This window comes from Chanodichthys erythropterus, chromosome 22 (assembly GCF_024489055.1).
Source record: "Chanodichthys erythropterus isolate Z2021 chromosome 22, ASM2448905v1, whole genome shotgun sequence".
Lineage (NCBI taxonomy): Eukaryota > Metazoa > Chordata > Actinopteri > Cypriniformes > Xenocyprididae > Chanodichthys > Chanodichthys erythropterus.
In genome coordinates this window covers 17,246,630-17,270,743 of record NC_090242.1, presented here as the reverse complement: position 1 = coordinate 17,270,743, position 24,114 = coordinate 17,246,630, and the positions used below count along the sequence as shown (strand labels likewise).

The following is a 24,114-nucleotide window of genomic DNA, read 5'->3' as shown; positions in this document are numbered from 1 at the left end:
ACACACTCCACCTTTAAATCACCCCTTATCAACTAGCCGTTCTTTATGAACATTTTATTTATATTATTTGTAAGGATTGTACTAATATAACCATTCTGGGTGATAAAATTATATAGGCCTATAAAATATGTTGCTTTAATAAACTAAAAATAAAATGATAAAATAAATCATTTTAAAGGTAAATACTAAAAAAAGCTTTTCACACTTGAAATAGTTAACCCTGGGTCATTTTAAACCCTGGGTAAATGAAATCCTGGGTTATCTTGCTTCACGTATCACACTGCTTATAATTTTCCTGGGGTTAACAATTAATCCTGGGTATTAGTTAGCTGATGTTTCACACTGTACATTCCTAAACCCTGGGTTAACTTTCTTATTTGCATATTTGCGGTGTCAGTGATTGGATAAACGCAACCTGTTTACATAGCTCTAGCGTTGCGCATCCTTGTATCGCCGACTGACTGTATTATCAAATTTTATACTGAATGGACATTTCTCTTCTTCACTCAAATCACATTTTCTGTCAGCATTTGACATTTTTCCTTTCAAACACTGAATTTACTGTTTGTATACAATGCACAGTATAGACCTCTTTGGAGCAGATGTCACAATTACGTCACTTGCAGCTGCGCGCGCATAGTGGTTGCAGAAAATTCACAGAATAAGAGAAAAATGTTTTGTTGTGCCTCTGGATGTTGGAATCGGAATGCAAAAAAAAAAAAAAGTCTTCATTTTTAAAGAAAACCATGGTTGAAAACGTCCTTTGAAGCTAAACGGAGACGTTTCACAGACTGGACTGATGACACCTGCAAGGATTAGTCTACTATTAAAGCAGGAATTAGATGTAAACACATAATATTCACATATACAGTTCAGAGGACATACATACATAGCAGTTATAGGTTTAAATATTATTTCATGCTGTAACATTTTACATAGATAATTTTTAAACAGTCTATCAAATTTAATTCACAATTCTGACTTTTTTTCTTGCATTTGAGTGTTTATGACTCCCAGTTCGGCCATTATAACTCACAATTGTGAGTTTATTTCACAATTCTGAGGGGAAAATTCAGAATTGCGGGATAAATTGCAATTCAGAAAAGACAGGATAACGAGTATATCTCACAATTCTGTTTTTCTTTGTAAGAAATGTGAGATATAAACTCAGGTTTGCGAGAAATAAAAGTCAGAATTGTGAGATAATATAAACTTGAAATTAACTTTTTTTTTATTCTTTTATTTCGTGGCTTCCGTAGACTGCTACTGCTCAACTGTCATTTTCTGCAACCAGGTAGGCTCCGCCCATAAAAAAACGTCATCACTGTTTGCAAACACCAAATTGGTCTATTTCTGTTACCGACCAAAACAGGCAAATATGAGAACGCGATTGGTTGTCTGTTGCTAAGCGTCTAGCTGTAACATTCTAACACCGCATCATTTCACACTGTACAAGTTTGGCACCGCTATGTAGGGTTAACACTGCAAAAGCAGTGCTAACACCGGGTAAAAAGCGGTGCTAACTTCACTTCTAAATTTCAAGTGTGAAAGCGCACCTTTACACAGGGTTAAAAGCGGTGTTTAGAACAAAGATACCCTGGGGTTAAGCACAGTATGAATAGCCCTAAAGTGAATTTAGTCATTATTATTAAGGTACCGTATGGAAAATGGATATTCATTTTGAGATTTGCTGAATTAAACAGTATTATTAAAGGATTCATTTTCTTTTAAAGATTAACTTTAAGTGAGTGTTAGATGATGGCAGAGGTAATCAAAATGTAAATGAAAAAAATACATATCTTACATTTGCTGATAACAGACATGGTACCGATATTTGTTGTGCAACTCTAATTATTAAACTGGCACATATGATGGCAGGTAGATTTGTAGTAGTTTGTGTGTAACAAATTAATAAAAAATGTTATTGCAACCAGTCTCCCCTACTATCTGATGATTTTAGCATGAAGATAATTATAATAACATTGCTGATGTGTGCTACTACAAGATTAACATTAATATTAGTAATATTTGGATGCCTCCTTAATGATCACACAGCAAGTTGTCCTTTTCTCTGGAACTGTGGGCACTTGTGCTTTGAGTTTTTGGATATCTGTGCTGCTGATAACAGCAGTGTGTGATTGTCAGTGTGAGTAATCTGTGTTGGTACTTGACTTGAGTTTGTATATGTTTGTGTGTGTATGCATAGGAGATATATGAGATACTGAGTACACACAGTGGCTCGTCATGCATCAATATTTAGCCAGCGGGAAAAGAGCTCACACAAAGAGAGTTATCCTCTTCTCCACACTTTTACACAGCTGGACAGTGTGTCAACACACAAATTATGTCAGCTGGCAGAGAGGAGGGAAAAAGAGTAGGCAGCAGTCAGTGCAGCATAGTGCCGCATAGCTGAAGAGGACCATGATTTATCAACTCACATAATGACAATTTGTTAATATAGTCTTGTACAGCACTTTTAAGCTGTGGGTGATGTCTTTTGTTTTCTTTTTTGATTTATTAGAAAAAAAAAACATATCATTTACAAAATCACATTCTGTAAAATATGGTTTCATGTCCAAATTTCTTATAATGTTTATATTTGGATAGCAGGATTGGGATTGTCCATCAGTCCCTGTTAGCTCAAATTTTAGGAAACCTACTGTATTGTTGGATATAATTGTGTTATATTTTTATTTAATTTAATCTAATTTTATTTTATTTTTATAATTAATATTTAGTCTATACCATTACCTATTTTATTTAATTAAAATATTATTTAGTCTATGGTCTACCTATTTTATTTAGTTTTATTTTATTGAAATATTTTTGGTCTCCAATGTACTTTTTTATTTATTCAGATATTATTTTGTCTATAGTGTACCTATTTTATTTTATTAAAATATTATTTGTCAATAGTGTTCCTATTTTATTAAAATATTATTGGGTCTAGAGTGTACCTATTGTTATTTAATTACAATTTGAAAGTATTAAAATTACTCTCTTTTGCTGTTCCAAATTCGTATAATTTATTAAATAATTTATTATTTATTAAACTCAAAAGGAGATATTTGTCAGACTTCACACAGTTTTTTAAATACAATTATTGCATAATTCTCTAGCTCCACTAAACTGTCTAAAATTGACATATGAACCAGTTTTTATGGTGCTTTTTATTTATTTTATTTTCTTTTGAGCAACAGCAAGAACACAATATTCACATCTTTTGTGTTCAAGCAAAGACAGTCAGATGGTTTGGAACAAAATGCTTGTGAGTAAATTGGATCTATTGCTTTAAGTCAGATCCTTTGGTTAGTGCTCCATGTTGTTGACCCACTCATCTGCATGTCCCTTAGACACTTCTTTTATTCTTCTGACTCATACTTTGAAGTGATTCCAAATTCTTAACTACTCTCTAACCTTGTTACAAGGAAACGTGCTAGAGCTCAAGTGTGGAGCTTTGCAAAGTTTAGCTTCAAGAAGTGAACTCTTCAACTCTTCGGTTATTCAGATTCAAAGACAGAGTATAAATGCAATATTGATGGTGTTTTACGCTCTTGTACCTGATGTTCTAGTTCTTTTGCTTGTCAGTGTCATCATTTGTTACACTGAGATGGAGTGGTTTGTTTGTGTTCTGAAAGACCTTGGTCTGTCCACTCACAGCACGTCATCATTCTTTTATTGGCACTTAAAGGAAAAGCCCACGTCATCAATGCCTTAAGTTGGCCAGCTTTGATGTTTTTAATCACTCTCTTTCACTCTTATAATTAATGTAAATCATATATATATATATATTTTTTTTCTAAACGATGAAGCATGATTAATCAAGCGAGAATCCTTTAAGAGATCATACATTTTAATGAACCGTATTACACCGGTGTTGTGTTTTAGCACAAAACTATATGAAATGAAATCCATAAACAGTTTGCACACAGGCCTGAGCTGATGTGCAGCTGGGACGTCTCCATGCTCTGCTGAGTTTGCTGCGCTGGCACAAAACAACTTTTCTAATGGAATCATTTGAATTATGAGGAGATAGACTCAGTTATTGATCTGACTGACCAAACACCATTAAAATTCAACATAGCCTGGCTTAATGCACAATAATGGAGAAAAAAACAGGCTTGAGTGTGTCAGAATCTTTAATATTGCCCTGAATTTTCAACTCAAATCGATGTTTGTTAATAGTCATTCAGCACAATCGCAATAGTCATCAATGTCAAGCAGATGAGCTGCAGAGTTGAGTCAACTAAAAGTGAGTGGGTGCTTTTGAGAGATGGTGATTGTCTCTTTAGAATCTGTGGTAGTGATTTCATGAAGTTTGATCAATCACTGTTAACATGGAGGGGGCCCTAAATTATTTATTAGTAATGATCAATATGGCTTCTTACAAATTCATTTTTTTTAAAATAAATAAATAAAACAAAATAAATATGGTTGTGTTGTAATTTTAGATATTATTTATATTTATTAATATTTAGATATTATTATTTAGATTTTGTATTTATTTTTAAATTAGCCACAATTTTAGAAGTAGATTCTGGTCAAGCTCATACACTTTATTAATTACAAACTATTTATTTACACAATGGTAAAAAATATATAGGATGGCAATGTGTTCGGCATGGTAATGGATATGACAATGGTTATATGTTTGGTTTTATATACACAACACACTGTTTTGAGCAAGTAAGATAATAATGCTGCTGCTGCTGTGCAATATAGCATAGATTGTTACAGTGTCTTTTGTAACTGGTAGTGAGCTGTTACTCTGTAGTAGGACAGTTATTAACAAAAAGCCACATTTGTTTGGTGGTGTCTGGGTTTTAGACTGGATAAATTAATAAAGCAGAGTAGTGACACATAACCTGGCAAGCATCTTTATTCACCAACTTGCAACATAGACCACCTTGCTAAAACACACATATGTAGGAGATGCGGAATGGATAAAAATAGCAAAAATAAATAAATAAAGAGGACTTGAATAAGCCCTATAAGCCCTAAACTAGGCTATGTTTTATTTCCATATTGTGAATAATAAATGAGTATCATTATAATTTGTTTGTTACACAATGGAATCTAGCTTATTGTAATAATTATTTGACGTAGCCTACTTTTACACTCCTTGGCATCCTCACGTACTAACTCCAATTTTTTTAATTGTTTGCATGCTGTAGGTATGCTATTATGTCGTATGCAGAGTGATGTTAACATTTAAGCTAGCTGGTGAGAGAAAATGGCACTATCAAAGAGCCCAAAGAAGAAAGCTGACAGTGAAAATAGGGCATACAAAGAAGAATGGAAAGACAACTATGCGTTCATCCTACCTGGTTTTGTGTCTTATCTGCAACGAAGTTGTTGGTGTTTGCAAAGAATATAATATTAGGGGCCATTCACATGTCGCTTCTAAAAACATGTAAAAAGTGCGGCTGTGCATCTTTCCTTTCCAAAACGCTTGCACTCCTGTGGCATCTGTTGTTGCTATGCAACCATGAACGGCGCTCTCCAGACAGATCTATTTCAGAACCAGCCACTATCAAAATAATCTGGCTGCAGGCGCAGGCCAGATATTATTGCTGGTGGGCCAACCACTGGCATACATGAATTACCTGTAGCTGATCAATACAGGTGGAGCTGGGGAAGGTGGAGGGTTTCTGAAAGCGCATTGCAACTGCTTCAGCAAATGCTGACCAAGTATTTGAAGGTTGACTAGCGAGCTCATTGGCTACTGATAAAGCAGGACCCTGTGCCATCTAGAGATTCATGACAGAACTTTGTATTTAGCCATTGCTCAGTTATTGATCGACAGTTACCTAACATAAGGATACGTTTTTGATATTGTCATACCAATTTCTGTAGTTTTATTATTTGTTTTAGTGTGAGACAAAAACTAAATACCATCACATCACATCACATCACATCACAGAATTCATCACATCCATTCCAAATAGTAAATGTTTGTGCTGTTTCTGGATGATGTCATTAATGAACTGATTTTTGTTAGTTAAGTTAATGAAATTTATAAATGACTGACAGGATGGAAAGTGAAATTGAGGACATAGGAAAATATATATGATGTGATTATTAATGAAAACACTTTCCTGAAGAAAACTGAACGTTTTTAATTGGAATAAAAACTGAAAAGGTACCTATTTCTTAATACATTGCCAGTTTTTCATGTTAGAAGTTGCATCTGAAGATCTGTAATTTGAAATGCCTGCTAACGTAATTATGATATTGTGATAAAAGGAAACAAACTGAAACTACATTTTAGCCAATTAAATCCAGTACATGTTCATGCCCCCATCACGTCAGAATATACATAATCGATGAGAGATTTGACGAAAAGTGCTTGTTTTCAGAAATATATCATTTTCAAGCATCTGTATCATGTATCAAGCAAATATATAATGTATCAAGCATCTACAAATTTTTACAAAAATGTTCTTCAACAACACCTGCTTTCTACCACAGGATTGGCTGAGCAAGTTTGGGTATCTCCCACCTTCTGATCCTGTGAATGGACAGCTACAGACCAAGGAAGCTCTGACAAGAGCCATCAAAGCCATGCAAAGATTTGGAGGGCTGGAAGAAACTGGAGTGCTAGGCTAGTACATTCTTTTAGTTTCATAATAAAGCTCTGATCCATGTTGTCCTTGGTTGTTCTCCTTGCATTTTTGGATGGTTTAAGTTTTAAGTTTTTTTGTAGTCTCATGTTCATCTGGCTTATTGCAGCTGGCAGATTTTCTTTTGCAGTTTACGGACCAAAAAAGCATCACCCTATCTGCATGCTGCACGTGTGTCTTGGTCTGTATTTATGCATGTATGTGTTTCCCTGCAGACCAAGCAACCTTGGGCTTAATGAAGACCCCTCGCTGCTCGCTGCCAGATGTGTCAGAGCCGGAGATGTCAGCAGGCAGACGAAAACGAGCACTAGCTCCTCAGAATAAGTGGAACAAGAGGCATCTTTCCTGGAGGTACATTCACTATGTTTGGGTCTGAAACTGTCTGAGTGATTTCTGTCAGACAGCTGTACATGTCAGAAATGCATTCAGTACATTTGAATTTATACATACATGACTTGAATCCTTAGAGCGGATGGAAAGAGACAGAATTAGTGATGCAATGAAATGAGAGTTCTTGGGCAAGGCTGAAATTCTGGACACATTGGGTTAGAAAATATTGGGGATTTTATTATTAGACATTATGGAGTTATATTCAGATTTTATTGCTAGAAAATATTGTATTTTTTATTTTATTTTATTTTATTTTTTGGCTAAAAAAATTTAGGCTTATTTTGATTTCTTAGCTAGAAAATATTAGGTTATTTTCTTATTTTATAGCTAGGAATTATTTGGTTATATTCTGAATTTATGCCATTCAAATCTTATTGCAAGATAATTTAGGCTTATATTCCCATCTTATAGGTAGAGTATTGCAGAAGAATGTCAGAAATCCCTCAACACAAGCTTTTCCAATTTCAATCACAGAAAATCTCCTCAACACCAGTCGCATGGCTGTCTTTTTTGAAGACAGATTTACAATGTGAATGTGTCTGTTCTTGAAGCGTGTTGTGTGTAATATTGGGTTTTGTTTACAGACACTTGTCTTGGGTTTCATACCATGTTTTTCATTACAGAAGCCCACTGTGATCTCGCATTCTCTGTGTTGTCAATCACACAGGCTTACACTCAACCCATTCTTACCTATAGGGTATACCTGTTATTTTTTAATTGGTAAAAAATCAATGTTTAGACATGTTTGTTACTTGAGTTATTTTATGCCCAGCAAATTAGGTCTCTGTGCACATTCTCTGTGCTGGGAAATCTAGGATTAATATAGCATTTCAATAATAAATGTATCTACTTCTTCATCCTCACACGGATGGGATCATGAATTGAGGAATCAACTTTTCCTTGAGCTTTTATTATATAAGAGGTCATCTTACTATAAGAATATTGTATAAGTTTTAGAACTGAAAACTTCCCCGTTAGTCCAAAAAAAAGCTTGTATTGACACCAGACCCAGCAAACAACTCGTCCCGTTAGCTCCACCCACTGGCGTGTTAGTGAGTTGATGAGGAGAGAAGAGTGATACAGGACTAAAAATAACATATACTTTCAAAGGATCCTAATGTTAGGAATATGGTTATTAATTTTCAACAATGTGAATTGTTTATTTTTATATTCGGTGTTCACTGTGGATTCTTTGGTAAATCAGTCACATTTCGGCGAAAGCTTTGCAAACAGACTTTTATGAAATGGACTCGACAGTGATGCAACAACATGTAAGTAACAGTGTTCATCACTGCAACCTGTCATGCCACAATGTAAATATAACGCCATAGATCTAAATGTAATGCAACACTTTTCACGATTAGTTAACCTTGAGAGCTGTAATAGTAAAAACATGCTAAAGTTTTCAAGAGAGTAATACTTAGCTATTTCATATGCAAAGATAATAGCCAATCACAGCAGTGGGCGTTTACACTGAAGTCTCACAGCAGAGAGCCGCTTAAAGGGGACCTATTATGCAAAATTCACTTTTTTGCATGGTGTTTGGCTATAAATGTGTGTTGGCGGTGTGTGTACACAACCACCCTATAATGATAAAGATCCAACCACTCCTTGATTTTAATCCCCATAAATCATAAGCAATGTCTCAGAACAAGCCGTTTCCAGAGCCCTGGCAATGTGACGTCACATTAGCCACAGGCCCCGCCCACGAATGTTGACAGACACTGTCGTTTTAACATAGAACCACCCTGAGCGCGTTCCACATTTCTGCACTGATGAGAATATCTCCCAAGCATTTTAATTGTTCTGTAGCTGGATTGATTAATCCACATAGTTCTATCTCCATGCAGCATATATTCACAGTTTCTGACATTATAGTGCGTCCTGACTGACTCCTAACACCGGAGAATCAGCTCTTGAAGCTCCGCCCTCTTAGGCCGAGCACAGCAGCTCATTTGCATTTAAAGGGCACAAACTGAAACGGTGTGTTTTTGCTCAACCCCCAAAAGTGGCAATTTTACATGCTATAAAAATGATCTGTTGGGTATTTTAAGCTAAAACTTCACACACACATCAGAGACTTATTTTACATCTTGTAAAATGGGACATAATAGGTCCCCTTTAAATCAGAGTGTTCAAATAAGAGGGCTAAAATCAGGATAGTAAAAATGGCTTTTATTTCTAAATTATGACAATTTTAAAAATCATACTAACATTATAAGTGCATCCCAGGAAAAAATATAAAACAATAAAACAACACAGTTCATGACCTCTTTAAGAATTTTTTCCAGATCATCAGGATGTGTTTTGTGTGTAGATGTTTGGAGATGTCTTCATCTGAATGGCTTCAGAATGGTGGAGGTAGTTTCTTGACATTTAAATACTTCATGAAATAGATTGATGAGTGCTGTTTTCTTTCGAGTTCCTATTAAAACAAAGTTGGCAAAAAAATGGCATGCATAAATAAATACATAAATAAATAGGCTTTATAGTGAGTGCAGCAGTATTAAATGAAAAGTATCCACATTCCCAGAAGAGATGCTTTTTAAATGTGTATATGCAACTCATTCTCTCTGCAAACTCGCTTGGTCAGGACCCGTCGGCATCACTTTTTAACGCACAGGGTACCCCTTTAGTGTTATTTTTCTTGATTGCTTTCATTGAATAACCTTTAACATCAATACACAGATGCAATAGGCATGGAAATTTTATCATGATGAAATTATATATTGGGGTAAAATTTTGCAATTATGACATGTTGGATCATGATTTTCAATTTAATCAGCCATCAGCCAATTTAATCAGCCAATTTTATTTACATACATTTTATTTTATTTTATTTTTTACACTATTTGGACATGTTTGAGCACATAACCTAACCCCTACCCCCAAACCTACCCATTTGTTATTATTATATATTATAAAACACAGGATACCTTGAATGCAATATATAAGTAATTTTGGATAAAAGCGTCTGCATAAATGCATAAATGTAAATTATATACAGTAGTATGTAAATGTAAATTATATACAGTAGTTTGACATCTCCTTCTGTGTTCCACAGAAGAAAGAAAAAACAGATTTGGAACAACATAATTTTTTGAGTGAACTATCAAATCCAAAGACATTTCTGATTCTAGAGCTGATAAACCCATTCAGATGAGATCTTCAACACATACATCCAGATGGTCTGGAATAAATTGCACAAGACATCTGACCTCAAAGACATGCAGCTTAATAAATGTTTGGCTTTCTGACTCAGCTGGGTCATTTGAGAGTTTGACCACTGGCGATTACTTTAAGACTACACAGGAAGCACGCTATCCCCTAAAAATCCTTCAGAGATGCAGCTATGATGTGTTTATCAATAAATGATAATATATAGCTATTTAGCTGAACAATATTTTAAAAATCACTACATTTCAATGTTTTAGCGAATAAAAGTGATATATTACACAACACTCTAATGCTGCCCTTTGAGGGTAATTGTATGTGATGTGTATGACTCATAGTGCTTGAAACTTCATACACTGAGTGTTCAGCGATACAGATGGACATCTGTTGTAACATTCTTAGCATTTATAATCTCATTTTTACCTATTGACATTTGAAAATATTTCCAAGCACTTCTAAGTCATTTTAATGTTTAGTTGTAGTTTAAGAATGAGATGTTTGGAAGCAACATTGTGTCTATTCAAATGTATTTTTCTTTTGGAGTCAAACACAATTGAATATACCAATACATTTTGCAGTTTGATATCCGTGCTTCCTCAATTTCCTCATTCTGTCTCCCTCAGCAGTTTGGTTATTTTTGTGTGACCTTAATATTTGCTTTAACCTACCTTCTCGGTGTTGATGAGTTTGGGCTGACCCAGCCAGGTGACCTCCTCAGAGCTGCCCAGTGCTGCTGGGGTGAAATGACTCCTATAACTGAGCTGGGAGAACTCTATCAGTTCTTGTACAATGCATGTCAGGAGCTTTGCACCCTGGTTCAGTTGTAGCGACAGAGGCGTGCCTATACACCAGCTGAGAAGCCAATCGCTGTAATAAAGCCTGTATAGAAGCACTGATAAAAAGCCTGTCCAGGGCAATTGAAAAGGGCTGTATGGAAAGAGACAGACAGACAGGAATGGAGTATGATGGATTCTGAGTGATTATTGCACTGCAGAGATCTTTTAAAATGGGCTTGGGCAAGGGAAGAATCGATAATACAAATGTACAGACAGCATAAAACTCAAGAGTTTTTGATCAGCGCAAGCTGACAGGTTCAAGAATCAAGATTCTTAAGGGAAAAAATTTCCAAAACAATATTTTTGTCTGTAAAAATATCTAAACATCCTTAAATATTAATTTACTTTATTAATTTACAAAAAGAATAATAAATTGTTAGCACTTATTACATTTAATGTAAAAAAACTTAATTTTAAGGCCGTTTCACAATGAACGCGACGCAAAAAAGCGAGGCGAATCGCATAAGAAGAAACCTTTCACACCGAATGCAAAAATGACTGATCATCTTCTGCTAATTCATGTCTGCACGCTAGGTGGCGCCGAACAGCAATGCATTTGTCTTCGTATATGTGTCTCATATATGTCTTTAAAATCGCCTGCTGCGTAATATACAGTGTTAAATTAAGATAAATAAAGTTTGGTACTTCAGTCTTGTAATGCTTACAAGAATACATCTTGAATATATTTAGAGGTACAATTAGCATCAAGCTACATTTCAACATGTATATGATTATTACTGTTTTTGCTCAAAACGTACTTTAAACCATCACTGAGTTATTGTAATAACCTCTGAGTATGATCTAAAGTGGGTTTTGATTCGATAATGGGCAGACACATTCTTTGTGTTTTTTTAATGGACTGAGGGCTAAATCTGCTTATCATTTGTCATAAACATCCTTTATTGTTATAAAAATGCCATGCGCTGCAAAAAAAAACACACAGAAAACATATCATCATAATCATATCTCATAACCACACACATGGAAAAAAATGAACAGTGATCTCATAATTCAGTGGAAAATGACAAGAAATTATATTCTGTATAAAGAACATGTGAGAATAAATCTGTTCTCAGATACTAATAATAATCTCCTCCTGGATACTCTTCTTTGGTGTTTGTTTACACTAGTTTTTTAAAAACAGCGCCACCACTCTCGCCCTTCTCGCAGCTGCTCCAGGCACGTGATCCAAAGCTCAAATCTAATTGGATGGCCCTTTTTTGTCACAGAGCGACAGGAAAAAAATCGACACATGGATCGAAAAAAAAATCCTCGCTTTTTTGTGCCACGAATGTTCGCACCCAGTGTGAAAGGCTCTATAGGGATCTACTGTTCCGATTCAAGAACGTCATTGTGGTGGAAATTCGTGCCAAATTTCACATTCAGTATGAAAGATTATATTCTGACTAACTATTAAATACTTTTTGCTCACTGTCATGTCTATTGGCAACAAAAGGATATTTAGTGAATTTTCATGTGGCTTTTTTCCAAACAAAGACCGAAGCATTGAGTTGAACTTAAGAACCGAATCAGTGAATCATTTTTTGAGCAGAATCAATCAGACTAAATGATTCATTCATGAATCGGACTGGTTTGTTCATGAAACAGAGTTCAACTCACTGTTCTCAGGGGTTCTTGGGTTAACAGTGAATAATGACTCAGTGTGGACTAATTTTATTTTCTTCTTTAAAATAGCTTTTTTTCACAAAAGAAAGTCATACACATCATACTTTTTTGTATGTCAACTGTATTTTTTGGGTGAACTGTCACTTTAAGGCTCAGACAGGTATCAAAACATGTTTAAAAAAAGTTTCTCTGCACAAAGTATTACTCCTTTTTTCTATTTTTCCGACAGCATACTGGTCCAGACAGTTGGATGGCCTCTCAGTGGATGCTGATGAATAAATGATTGATAAGTAAGAACACAGGTTCAGAGGTCTAGCTGTCTACATATGCATTCAGAGCACATGGACCATCAGTCACAAGTGGAGACAGACCCTCATCATGACTCCATCACTCCACATTAGACCCTCACCATACTCTAGGGCCACCGTCTGCTCGTTAACACTCTCATTAATTACCCAAATAGATTAGGAGTGATTGCTTTGAAGACAATGTGTTTTCCCCCCAGACTCACGTTGTGTGTCTTTGGGGTTGATTTCCCAAGCTGATTAGTAGGGAGCAGAGTGAAATGGCTTTATGATAAGCATCTCTTTCCTCACCACCCTCCATTACTCCCATCACATTTCTGTCTATCAAACCCCTTGACGCTCCTAATCCTTTCCATGCCGGCTGAAAATGGGAACATCTCTCACAATTGCTCAGTGCACTCCAGGCGATACCCAATGAGAGCTGTTGTGTGATTTCAATATCTTGGGCATCTATGTGTTTGCTTGAGCATGTAGCCTAGATGCCGGCACACAATGAGGGCGGAGGTTGTAAATCATCATGCTGTAGTTTAGCTAGATAATCCCCCCCATGTCCAAAGGACTCAAATGATGATAATCCGTCAGGGTTGGATTTCTTTTCATCCTTCATGGCGCGTGCCTGTGTGATTGGAGAGAGTAACTAAAAACCATATCACTGAATAGGCTGAGGGGATCTTTAAAGGAATAGTGCACTCAAAAGCAGTGGCGTACGGGACACCCCCCCCCCCAGCCACCAAAGGTTATAGCCTTTGCTTTTTTTTTTTAGAAGTGAACTCAATTGACTAAAGATGAAAACAAAGCATCCAACTGAAGCCCAAAAATGCAAGCAGAAGATCATAGAAAATAGTGCTAAATTACCACAAAAGGGGAAAAAATTCATCACTGTTGTTTCCATCACCGTTTGTAAGGTAGCCAAGACAACAGCAAGCTTTGATGCACTGTGTTACTGATAGCCAACGTTTGCCGAGACAAATAATATTGAAATATAAATATGAAACTAAATTGGCTACATTTTTTATCTGGCCGACGAATGCGCCGGCGTGTTCTGATGGAGTTTTTCCTCATGACAGCTGAAACAACTTAAAGGTGACCTAGATTCAAAAATTGAATTTACCTCAGCATAGTTAAATAATAAGAGTTCAGTACATGGAAATGACATACAGTGAGTCTCAAACACCATTGTTTCCTCCTTCTTATATAAATCTCATTTATTTAAAACATCTCAGAAGAACAGGCGAATCTCAACATAACACCGACTGTTACGTAACAACACCGATTGGGGACGTACACCCCGACTGTTACGTAACAGTCGGGGTGTACGCCCCAATATTTGCGTATGCCAGCCCATGTTTAAGGCATTAGACAAGGGCAGCCAGTATTAACATCTGGATCTGTGCACAGCTGAATCAACAGACTAGGTAAGCAAGCAAGAACAATAGCGAAAAATAGCAGATGGAGCAATAATAACTGACATGATTCATGATAACATGATATTTTTAGTGATATTTGTAAATTGTCTTTCTAAATGTTTCGTTAGCATGTTGCTAATGTACTGTTAAATGTGGTTAAAGTTACCATCGTTTCTTACTGTATTCACAGAGACAAGAGCCGTCGCTATTTTCATTTTTAAACACTTGCAGTCTGTATAATTCATAAACACAACTTCATTCTTTATAAATCTCTCCAACAGTGTAGCATTAGCTGTAGCCACAGAGCACAGCCTCAAACTCATTCAGAATCAATGTAAACATCCAAATAAACACTGTACTTATGCGATTAGACATGCTGCATGACGAACACTTTGTAAAGATCCATTTTGAGGGTTATATTAGCTGTATGACCTTTTTTTATGTTGTTTAAGGCAAGCGCAAGCTCTTAGGGCGTGGAGCACCAGATTTAAAGGGCCACACACCCTGAATCGGCTCATTTCTAATTATGCCCCAAAATAGGCAGTTAAAAAAATGAATTTAAAAAAATCAAACTTGCGTGGCTTTCTTCCTTCAATGAAAAACAAAAGGCAAAATTCTTTTTCACTTATAATAAATGGAGCCCAAAACTTTCAAGCTTCAAAAAGGATGCAAAAGCATCATAAAAATTGTCCAATATGATTCATGCACTTTATCCCCAGTCTTCTGAAGTCATATAATCTTGTTTTCCAGTGAGTTTTCAACCACAGGTGAATCATTGCGTCAATGAGTTGAATTCAAGAACCAAATCAATCTTATTTGTGAAAATATAATTCAGATATTTGATTCATCAAAAAGATGTGACTCAAAGGAATGATTCATTCATGAATTGGACGTTGCTACTTCTTTCAAAAATTCTCATGAATGCTCCAAGGTGCATATAAATATTTTCAGTGAATAACCAACTAAATTTCTGTTTGTCTCAGAATTTATAGAACCTAAAAGGGTTCTGTCAGGCACTTCATATATTTTTTCATATATTTTTCCATCATTGGATCATTTTATGGATTTAGTTTTATTTAGTTTTAACTCAATTTTAATTCTAATAAAATTTTATGAATTATACAGCTCGTAAACATACTTTATCATTAGGGGTGTAACAGTACACAAAACTGATGGTTCGGTCCCACAGTGGGGAGAAAACTAAACATAAAATTTTTATTAAACAGTGAACTGAACAGATCATGTCTGTCTTTAAATGAATTTGCTTATAATTAAATGTTTTTTAAAGATAAAAAAAATGATCTCTCACTTAATGCTGTAAACTATAGGGAGCCCTTACTTGCACATTACTATAATATTAAAGGTTAACAACATAGCCCAAAGTATAAGCCTAAATTCAGTTGCTATTTATTTTTAGATATAATAATCAACACTTAAATAACAAATTGTATGTAAACATGTAAACTGCACATATGGCAGCTTTTGCATTAACTTCTAAATCTAATTATAAAATTATGTTTTTACTCCACTTTGTTGTTGAATTATAATAATTTACACAGTGGCTGTCATTTTCATGACAGATTTATTTAAACATACATTAAATCAGGGGTCTCAAACTCAAATTGTCGGGGAGCCGTTTCTGTGATTGACACCTCATAGGAGGGCCATATTAACATTCAAGCGCAAGAAAGCGCAATATTTCAGAAAATTTACTTTCCTTTGCATTATTTCTCATTTACTTTCATTAGGGCAACTAAAATGTTTTTATACCTAAACTATAAATATTTTATTTACCATACTAAATGTAAACAGCAGTGTCTCTCTCATTGTTACAGAGTGTAATATAATACTATTACTAATATAATACTACTAATATAGCCTACTAATATAATGCTATTAATTGCAATAGTCTGGTGCAACTTCTCACATCCAACAAGGTGCATGGAATAAAAAATATGTAATTTAGGAACAAAACCAGCAAAACTTGTGGCGTGGAGGGGTCAGAAATAAACAAAAAACTGGAGCTATATATATATATATATATATATATATATATCAACTTTATTTTGCCAAAAAATAAAAAGCTCTCATACATACATTATTAGATTTTAACATCTAGTGGAAGTATTTTCCCTTACTTCATGTTAGCTTAAATAACATTAAAATCTTGCACTGAACAACACTGTACTGAACAAATACAATCCCTGAATACATTTGTACACTCTTCTGTTTCTTGACAGACACCTGCAGCGCTTGTGCTCACACAGCCTGAGACACATTTGTCCAAGATGCCGTTTGAACATCGGTAACGTTAAATGGCTGCATTTCGGTGGTTTAAATCGACGCTCGTGACTTAAAGTCAAGAGCTTTTACTGTAATTTAGGCAAGCGCGCTCATAGTAGAAGCGACGCGGTTGAGAGCGCGGCTCATGGTTGCATAGCAACGATAGACGCCACTGGAGCAAAAGCACATTGGAAAGAAGGAGAATGCGGCGCGGCGCCGCTTATGTGACGCGATATGTGAATGCCCCTTAGAACGGCGACTTTTTCTTTGCATATCAGTCATAATGTCTCGCGGGCCGGCAGTTTGAGACCACTGCCATAAGTGATAACAAAATAAAACAAAAGTTTTAAAATAACTCACGGGCCGCACTAACACTAAACTTTGATGCCAGGTGGGGGGCCACAAAATATCATCCCGCGGGCCGCGAGTTTGAGACCCCTGCATTAAATAAAGACATCACTAACAGGTAAAGTAAAATATAATGAATATATAGGCTAATATACTGCATATATTTAGTGAAAGAGTTCATTTCTCTGGCGGACTAACAAGCTGTGGACACAGTGAATATCTTGCCTGAGGTACACCATCCCAGCAAACATTCGGACGTCTATTGGCCGTTGAAAAGACGTCCGTCCGACACGTCCCGTCATGGTTGAAAAATAGTTCCAAAATGAAAGTTGAACCGACGTCTTTGACGTCTTCTGGACGTGAACTGCACGTCTTTTCTACGTCTAAATGCGTCGTCTTCTGGACGTGTAAATGTGTTGCTGCATATTTTAAGTGTATATAAGCCTGATTATGAAATAATCACACACCCATTGTGTAACATCGTGAAAGGCAATTAATTATGTCTTGAGGTTTAACTTGACAAAAGAGAGTACATCGGTACATACTGTGGGTGGTATATCACGTTTTTGAATAAACTGAAATATCCTGTTAAACATGAAAGTATTATGCAGTCAGTTTGCAGACATTTTCCTTATATAGAATTATTTTGGCATAATTGTTTCTTTAAAATTGAGTCAAGAACCCTAGGGTTCTATATAGAGCCTTTGAAACTTTATTTTGAAGAGTGAATTTGAGGTGTCATTCCTTTAAAACACCTATCTGGCTGTGCTTCACTCTGTCTCAGCGCCTAGTTGTGAGAGTGGAGGATTGATTTGATGTGCGATTATCACCATACAGTAAATGTCCTGTCTGGACCATTCATCTGCAGGGGTCAGGACTGCTGTGAGAATTACGACGGAATAGATGAAATGAGTTCTTTTGAACTTGCTCCCCCTGATTTCTATTTGCCATTTACTCTCTTTTTATCCCTTTCCCCTCTTGTCTGTCTAATCAGTCGTGTATCACATGGAGACAAAGAAGGGGGATTGTGACTGAAAATTAAACTTCAACATTTGAGCGTTTACATGCTGCTGGGATGGCCAATCTTCCCAGAGGCACTTTGTCAGGCTTTCAGGTTAGCTGCCACTGCTAGTGCCTGTATAATAACCAGACAGCATAGAGGAAAAAACAGCCTTGATTATTCTCCAATTTATGCCGGCCGTCTATTGAAACCCTGCTGAGGGCACATTATGGCGAAAATGGATGGAAAATTGAACTTGAAATTCATACTCCCTTCCCTAGCTCCCTAAATTTTTCATGTGACTATATTAGGCCATTGTATACTTACAGAGCAGACTGCACTTATTGAATGTAAACCTGAATAGAAAAAAACGCACAAAATTTTCAAAATGCCCTTGTTTGGCAAGTTTCCTCATAAGCACAGTCTTAAATGAGTTGAAAAGCCTTAAGTAAACATAAAGAGTTCAATGGATGTGTGTCAGATCTTAAAGTGACAGCAGACTAATATACCTGCTGCAGTCTGTGTCAATGTTAATTTAAACAACAAAAGACAAAGAGAAATTCACTCAATATTCTTGACTGAATAACCTTTGTAGCTTTAATAAGGAATAATCTATATTTGATTTATACAATGAAGACTATGCAGTGCGAACACATAGCTAGACTAAACCCACACAGATATACAAATCACACATACATAGGAAATGAGAGAGTGGAAAGATATTAAACCATAGCATAACGGGAATGAAGCTATGAAAAGAGTCATTTAACAAGCTGGAAGAACCATCAGTTTCTCACTATAAAGCACCTTTGTTAACAACTTAATACTAAGTCGCCTTTTAGTGTTCAAATGTACGGTACTTGCAAATGCCTTAGCTGTTGTGGAGCGTCCAGATATGTAGTCTCGAGAGAAATTCTTGATGGCTCAGTCCGATGGTGCTGAAGTTGTAATCAGAAGACCAGAAGAGAGAGCAGCGTGATCTGCGTGGGGGCTTTTTAACCTCTACAGAAGTCATACCTTTGAGCTTTGGCTCGACCAATGAGAAAGGTGCAATTTCCAAGTGGGAAATATTTCTTTGTTTTAAAGTGAACTCATTTGCATGAGGGGAGTGAGCTGGCAGTTTCTGTCCATTTATACTCTGATAAATATAACAAACATACAATACATTCTATGAGATGGTGATGTCCACTAAAGTGAGTCATTAAACAAGGAGTAATTTGATATGAAATACCACCTAGAAGGGTTACATTATCTAAGAGATCTGTCCTCGGGCATGTATAACACTATACAATATACAAAAGAACAATATACTAACAGAAATGATACACAAAATGTACTAGGGAAATGCATGTTGATTCATTTAAGGAAATTTGTCAATGAATTAGCGGAAAGGATGCCATTTCAATGGGCTGCATGTCTGGTTCTTGTATTGAGCACAATCTACAGTATGTGCCAAATGTCTTTGAAGTGTGTGAATGAAGCTGAAGGGTGATAGCTCTCCATGGGGGGGCCAGACATAAGAGTCAGCACTGGTGTAGGGTTGGAGGAGCAACTTTTACAATTGTGCATTTGATCGATTCAGATGCTACAACTTTATTAAATTTCTCTAGTATTTCTTAATACTACTGTTCGACATACCTGAAAATCTTAAAGCACTGTTTATATGATTTGTATGTTTGTTCTATTATATTTATTTGTGCTATCACAAATTATTTGTCTTTAAAAATGTTTTAACTTTATATTAGATAAATTAATAGTTTTTGTTGTTTTTGTATAAAAATTCTACAAACCCGATTCCAAAAAGTTGGGACACTGTACAAATTGTGAATAAAAAATAATGCAATAATTTACAAATCTCATAAATTTATATTTTATTCACAATAGAATATAGATAACATATCAAATGTTGAAAGTGAGTCATTTTGAAATGTCATGCCAAATATTGGCTCATTTTGGTTTTCATGAGAGCTACACATTCCAAAAAAGTTGGGACAGGTAGCAATAAGAGGCCAGAAAAGTTAAATGTACATATAAGGAACAGCTGGAGGACCAATTTGCAACTTATTAGGTCAAATGGCAACATGATTGGGTATAAAAAGAGCCTCTCAGAGTGGCAGTGTCTCTCAGAAGTCAAGATGGGCAGAGGATCACCAGTTCCCCCAATGCTGCGGCGAAAAATAGTGGAGCAATATCAGAAAGGAGTTTCTCAGAGAAAAACTGCAAAGAGTTTGAAGTTATCATCATCTACAGTGCATAATATCATCCAAAGTTTCAGAGAATCTGGAACAATCTCTGTGCGTAAGAGTCAAAGCCGGAAAACCATACTGGATGCCCGTGATCTTCGGGCCCTTAGACGGCACTGCATCACATATAGGAATGCTACTGTAATGGAAATCATAACATGGGCTCAGGAATACTTCCAGAAAACATTGTCGGTAAACACAATCCACCGTGCCATTCACCGTTGCTGGCTAAAACTCTATAGGTCATAAAAGAAGCCATATCTAAACATGATCCAGAAGCACAGGCGTTTTCTCTGGGCCAAGGCTCATTTAAAATGGACTGTGGCAAAGTGGAAAACTGTTCTGTGGTCAGACAAATCAAAATTTGAAGTTCTTTTTGGAAAACTGGGACACCATGTCATCCGGACTAAAGAGGACAAGGACAACCCAAGTTGTTATCAGCGCTCAGTTCAGAAGCCTGCATCTCTGATGGTATGGGGTTGCATGAGTGCGTGTGGCATGGGCAGCTTACAAATCTGGAAAGGCACCATCAATGCTGAAATGTATATCCAGGTTCTAGAACAACATATGCTCCCATCCAGACGTCGTCTCTTTCAGGGAAGACCTTGCATTTTCCAACATGACAATGCCAGACCACATACTGCATCAATTACAACATCATGGCTGCGTAGAAGAATGATCTGGGTACTGAAATGGCCAGCCTGCAGTCCAGATCTTTCACCCATAGAAAACATTTGGCGCATCATAAAGAGGAAGATGCGACAAAGAAGACCTAAGACGGTTGAGCAACTAGAAGCCTGTATTAGACATGTATGGGACAACATTCCTATTCCTAAACTTGAACAACTTGTCTCCTCAGTCCCCAGACGTTTGCAGACTGTTATAAAAAGAAGAGGGGATGCCGCACAGTGGTAAACATGGCCTTGTCCCAACTTTTTTGAGATGTGTTGATGTCATGAAATTTAAAATCAACTTATTTTTCCCTTAAAATGATACATTTTCTCAGTTTAAACATTTGATATGTCATCTATGTTGTATTCTGAATAAAATATTGAAATTTGAAACTTCCACATTATTGCATTCTGTTTTTGTTCACAATCTGTACAGTGTCTCAACTTTTTTGGAATCAGGTTCGTAATTGAGAATTGTGAAATTTCACTGGTAAGTAAAATGTTGGTGTCATAACAGCTTTATTTATTGAAATACAAGGTTGCATTCTGCACAGCTGAATTTTTATTTATTCATATTTATATTTATTCATAATTTTTACATTTATTCTAATGGGTTTATGTGAAGGTTGTTTTAAGTAAACTTAAATTAAAAGTTGTTATATTTTTTTTCTATTGAATTTTAAAAATTATACTGTAATGTTAAATGGCTATAATTATTACTCATTTCGAAATTGAGAAAAAAAATCTTGATAAATCATGACTAATTAATAAAAATGTTAATAATATTATTTTTATTAATATTATTGTATTATTTATAATAATTATATATTTTTTTATTAAATACATATATAATTAATTATATAATTATGTAATAAATTTTAAAATGAAGAACATGTATATAATATGAATATGTATAGAATATGTATATAATGTATAGAATATGTATATAATTTATGTATGTAATATACAAATACTTATATAGTTTGCTTTACATGCAATTTTTTAATATCTTTTTATGTCATTTCTACATGTCAGTTCTAGGCTACAACATGAACATGAGCACAAATTGTACACTGTTTCATGTTAAATTTCCTCTCAAGCTTTAGATTTGTATTCTCTGTTGCGTTTTTGCTCACTTAGGGTGTTAACTACATATCTGCCACTGGCACAAGTCATGCAGAAGAGCATTGGGGTGTGATAAATTAATGTACACACCTTGTAACACATCACAGAGAGAATGTTAGCACACAAAGAGGTCACTTAGCTCATTGTAAATGCAGCTGGGGGCAGTCATGACCTTGGCACGGCACTATTGTGCATCTCCTGCCTTTCCATTTGAACCAACTTGACTGTAAACTCATTGTAGAACCAGCTGTTAATCTAAACTGCCAAAGAACTTGACTGAATTTACATGCTGACCTTGAGCAACCGGTGCGAATACGCTACCAGCACCTAAAGTGCCCGAATAACTCCACTGGGAGAGTCAATGTTCTGCAAATATAATAGAATGCCTGAACCCGGTGCTTGTGCAGAAAGGATAAGTGTATTCTGTGTGGAGGGCACACTTCTTAGTGGGCACTTACAGAGCCGGCACTCTGAAATTAATTTCTCATCGATCTGTGTCTGTACTTGGAAAGAGGGTTCAAATTGCCCTTGGAAGAAGTGATTACCATGATTGTGGGGTGCAGTGGACTTCCACATCATACTTACTTGTTTCCGAATTACCATGAGTGAAACAGGAAAGAGGAAGATGAGAAGAAGATGTGTTGTAACTGTTGTGTATCGTAAATGTATTACTGTGGAACTAACTCTGAGTTAGAAAGAGCCACAAGAGCTGCTTTTGACAGCCTGCTGCATGTCTTGCCCTACTTCAAACGTCAAAGCGGTGTTGAATTTATCTTCTAGCACTGTAGGTGGTCTTACAAAAGGAATTCTTGTCTATTTCAAGCCACGATTTCAAATATATACTCATGTTTCTACTCTCACAGGGTGAGGACGTTTCCAAAGGAGTCAGTTTTGCTGGGTCGGGACACAGTGCGGGCACTTATGTACTACGCTCTGAAAGTGTGGAGTGACATCGCGCCTCTTAACTTCCATGAGGTGGCGGGGAATGAGGCGGATATTCAGATTGACTTCACCAAAGCGGACCATAATGATGGATACCCTTTCGATGGACCCGGCGGCACTGTAGCCCACGCCTTCTTTCCCGGAGAACGATTCACAGCTGGCGACACGCACTTTGATGATGATGAAGCCTGGACCTTCAGGTCACCAGGTAAGATGGCAAGAGAATATGTGACTGTGACCCATGCTGGCAAAATGAGTCGGAATGCACTAATTTCGAGGCAAAACAAGTCAAAAATGTTGATTTTGGTCGAATTTGAGGTTTTCCTAAAAATAAGTTAATTAAGACCTCGTCTAGTGATCACAATGCTTCAAATAGCTATTAAACACCTAAAAGGATCTTTATTTGTATGTTTTCTGAGAGGAGCACCTTTCCTTTGTCGTGAGAAATGCTGTTTTTCTCTGATCGCTTCACCACTCGCACTTCCCCTCAGCACAAATTTGGTGTTGTTTTAAAGGGCAGCATTCTAACTTTGTGAATATTTTTGATGGCATGAGTCTGAACCGATGAAATGTGATTTTCAAACTCATGCTGATGTAAATAAATTGCGATAATACAATCCCGATATGCACATATAAACAGAATCACTTCAAAATATTTAAAAAAAATTTTTTAAATAAATCTAAATATTTTCATATAGATATTCTATATAGATAGAATATATAGAACATTCTGTTCTCTGATTCCAACAAATCTTACATCATTTTGAAGGTTTTTTATATAACACTTTACAGTAAGGTTCATTAGTTAACATTAGGTAACAACATTAGTTAACATGAACTAATAATGAACTGCAGTTATACAGCATTTATTAATCTTTGTTAATGTTAATTTCAGCATTTACTAATATATTATTAAAATCTTGTTAACATTAGTTAATGCACTGTGAACTAACATAAACAATGAACAGCTGTATTTTCATTAACTAACCTTAACGAAGATTAGTAAATACAGTAACAAATGAATTGCTCATGGTTAGTTCATGTTAGTTAATATATTAACTAATGTTTAACTAATGAACATTATTGTAAAGTGTTACCAAAATAACAATACATCATTTTTGAAAACTTGCTCATTGCCACTC

General features: G+C 35.9%; 1 protein-coding gene across 1 annotated transcript in view; it reads left to right on the top strand.

The window, feature by feature from the left end:
• Positions 1-6,549: 6,549 nt before the first annotated feature.
• Positions 6,550-24,114, top strand: part of mmp17a (matrix metallopeptidase 17a) — a 58,822-nt gene continuing 41,257 nt past the window's right edge. Inside the window, exons 1-3 of the mRNA XM_067376156.1 lie at positions 6,550-6,604; positions 6,839-6,974; positions 22,894-23,180. Of these exons, the coding sequence (XP_067232257.1) occupies positions 6,565-6,604; positions 6,839-6,974; positions 22,894-23,180 (463 nt within the window). The 5' untranslated portion in view covers positions 6,550-6,564. The remainder of the gene's footprint in view (positions 6,605-6,838; positions 6,975-22,893; positions 23,181-24,114) is intronic.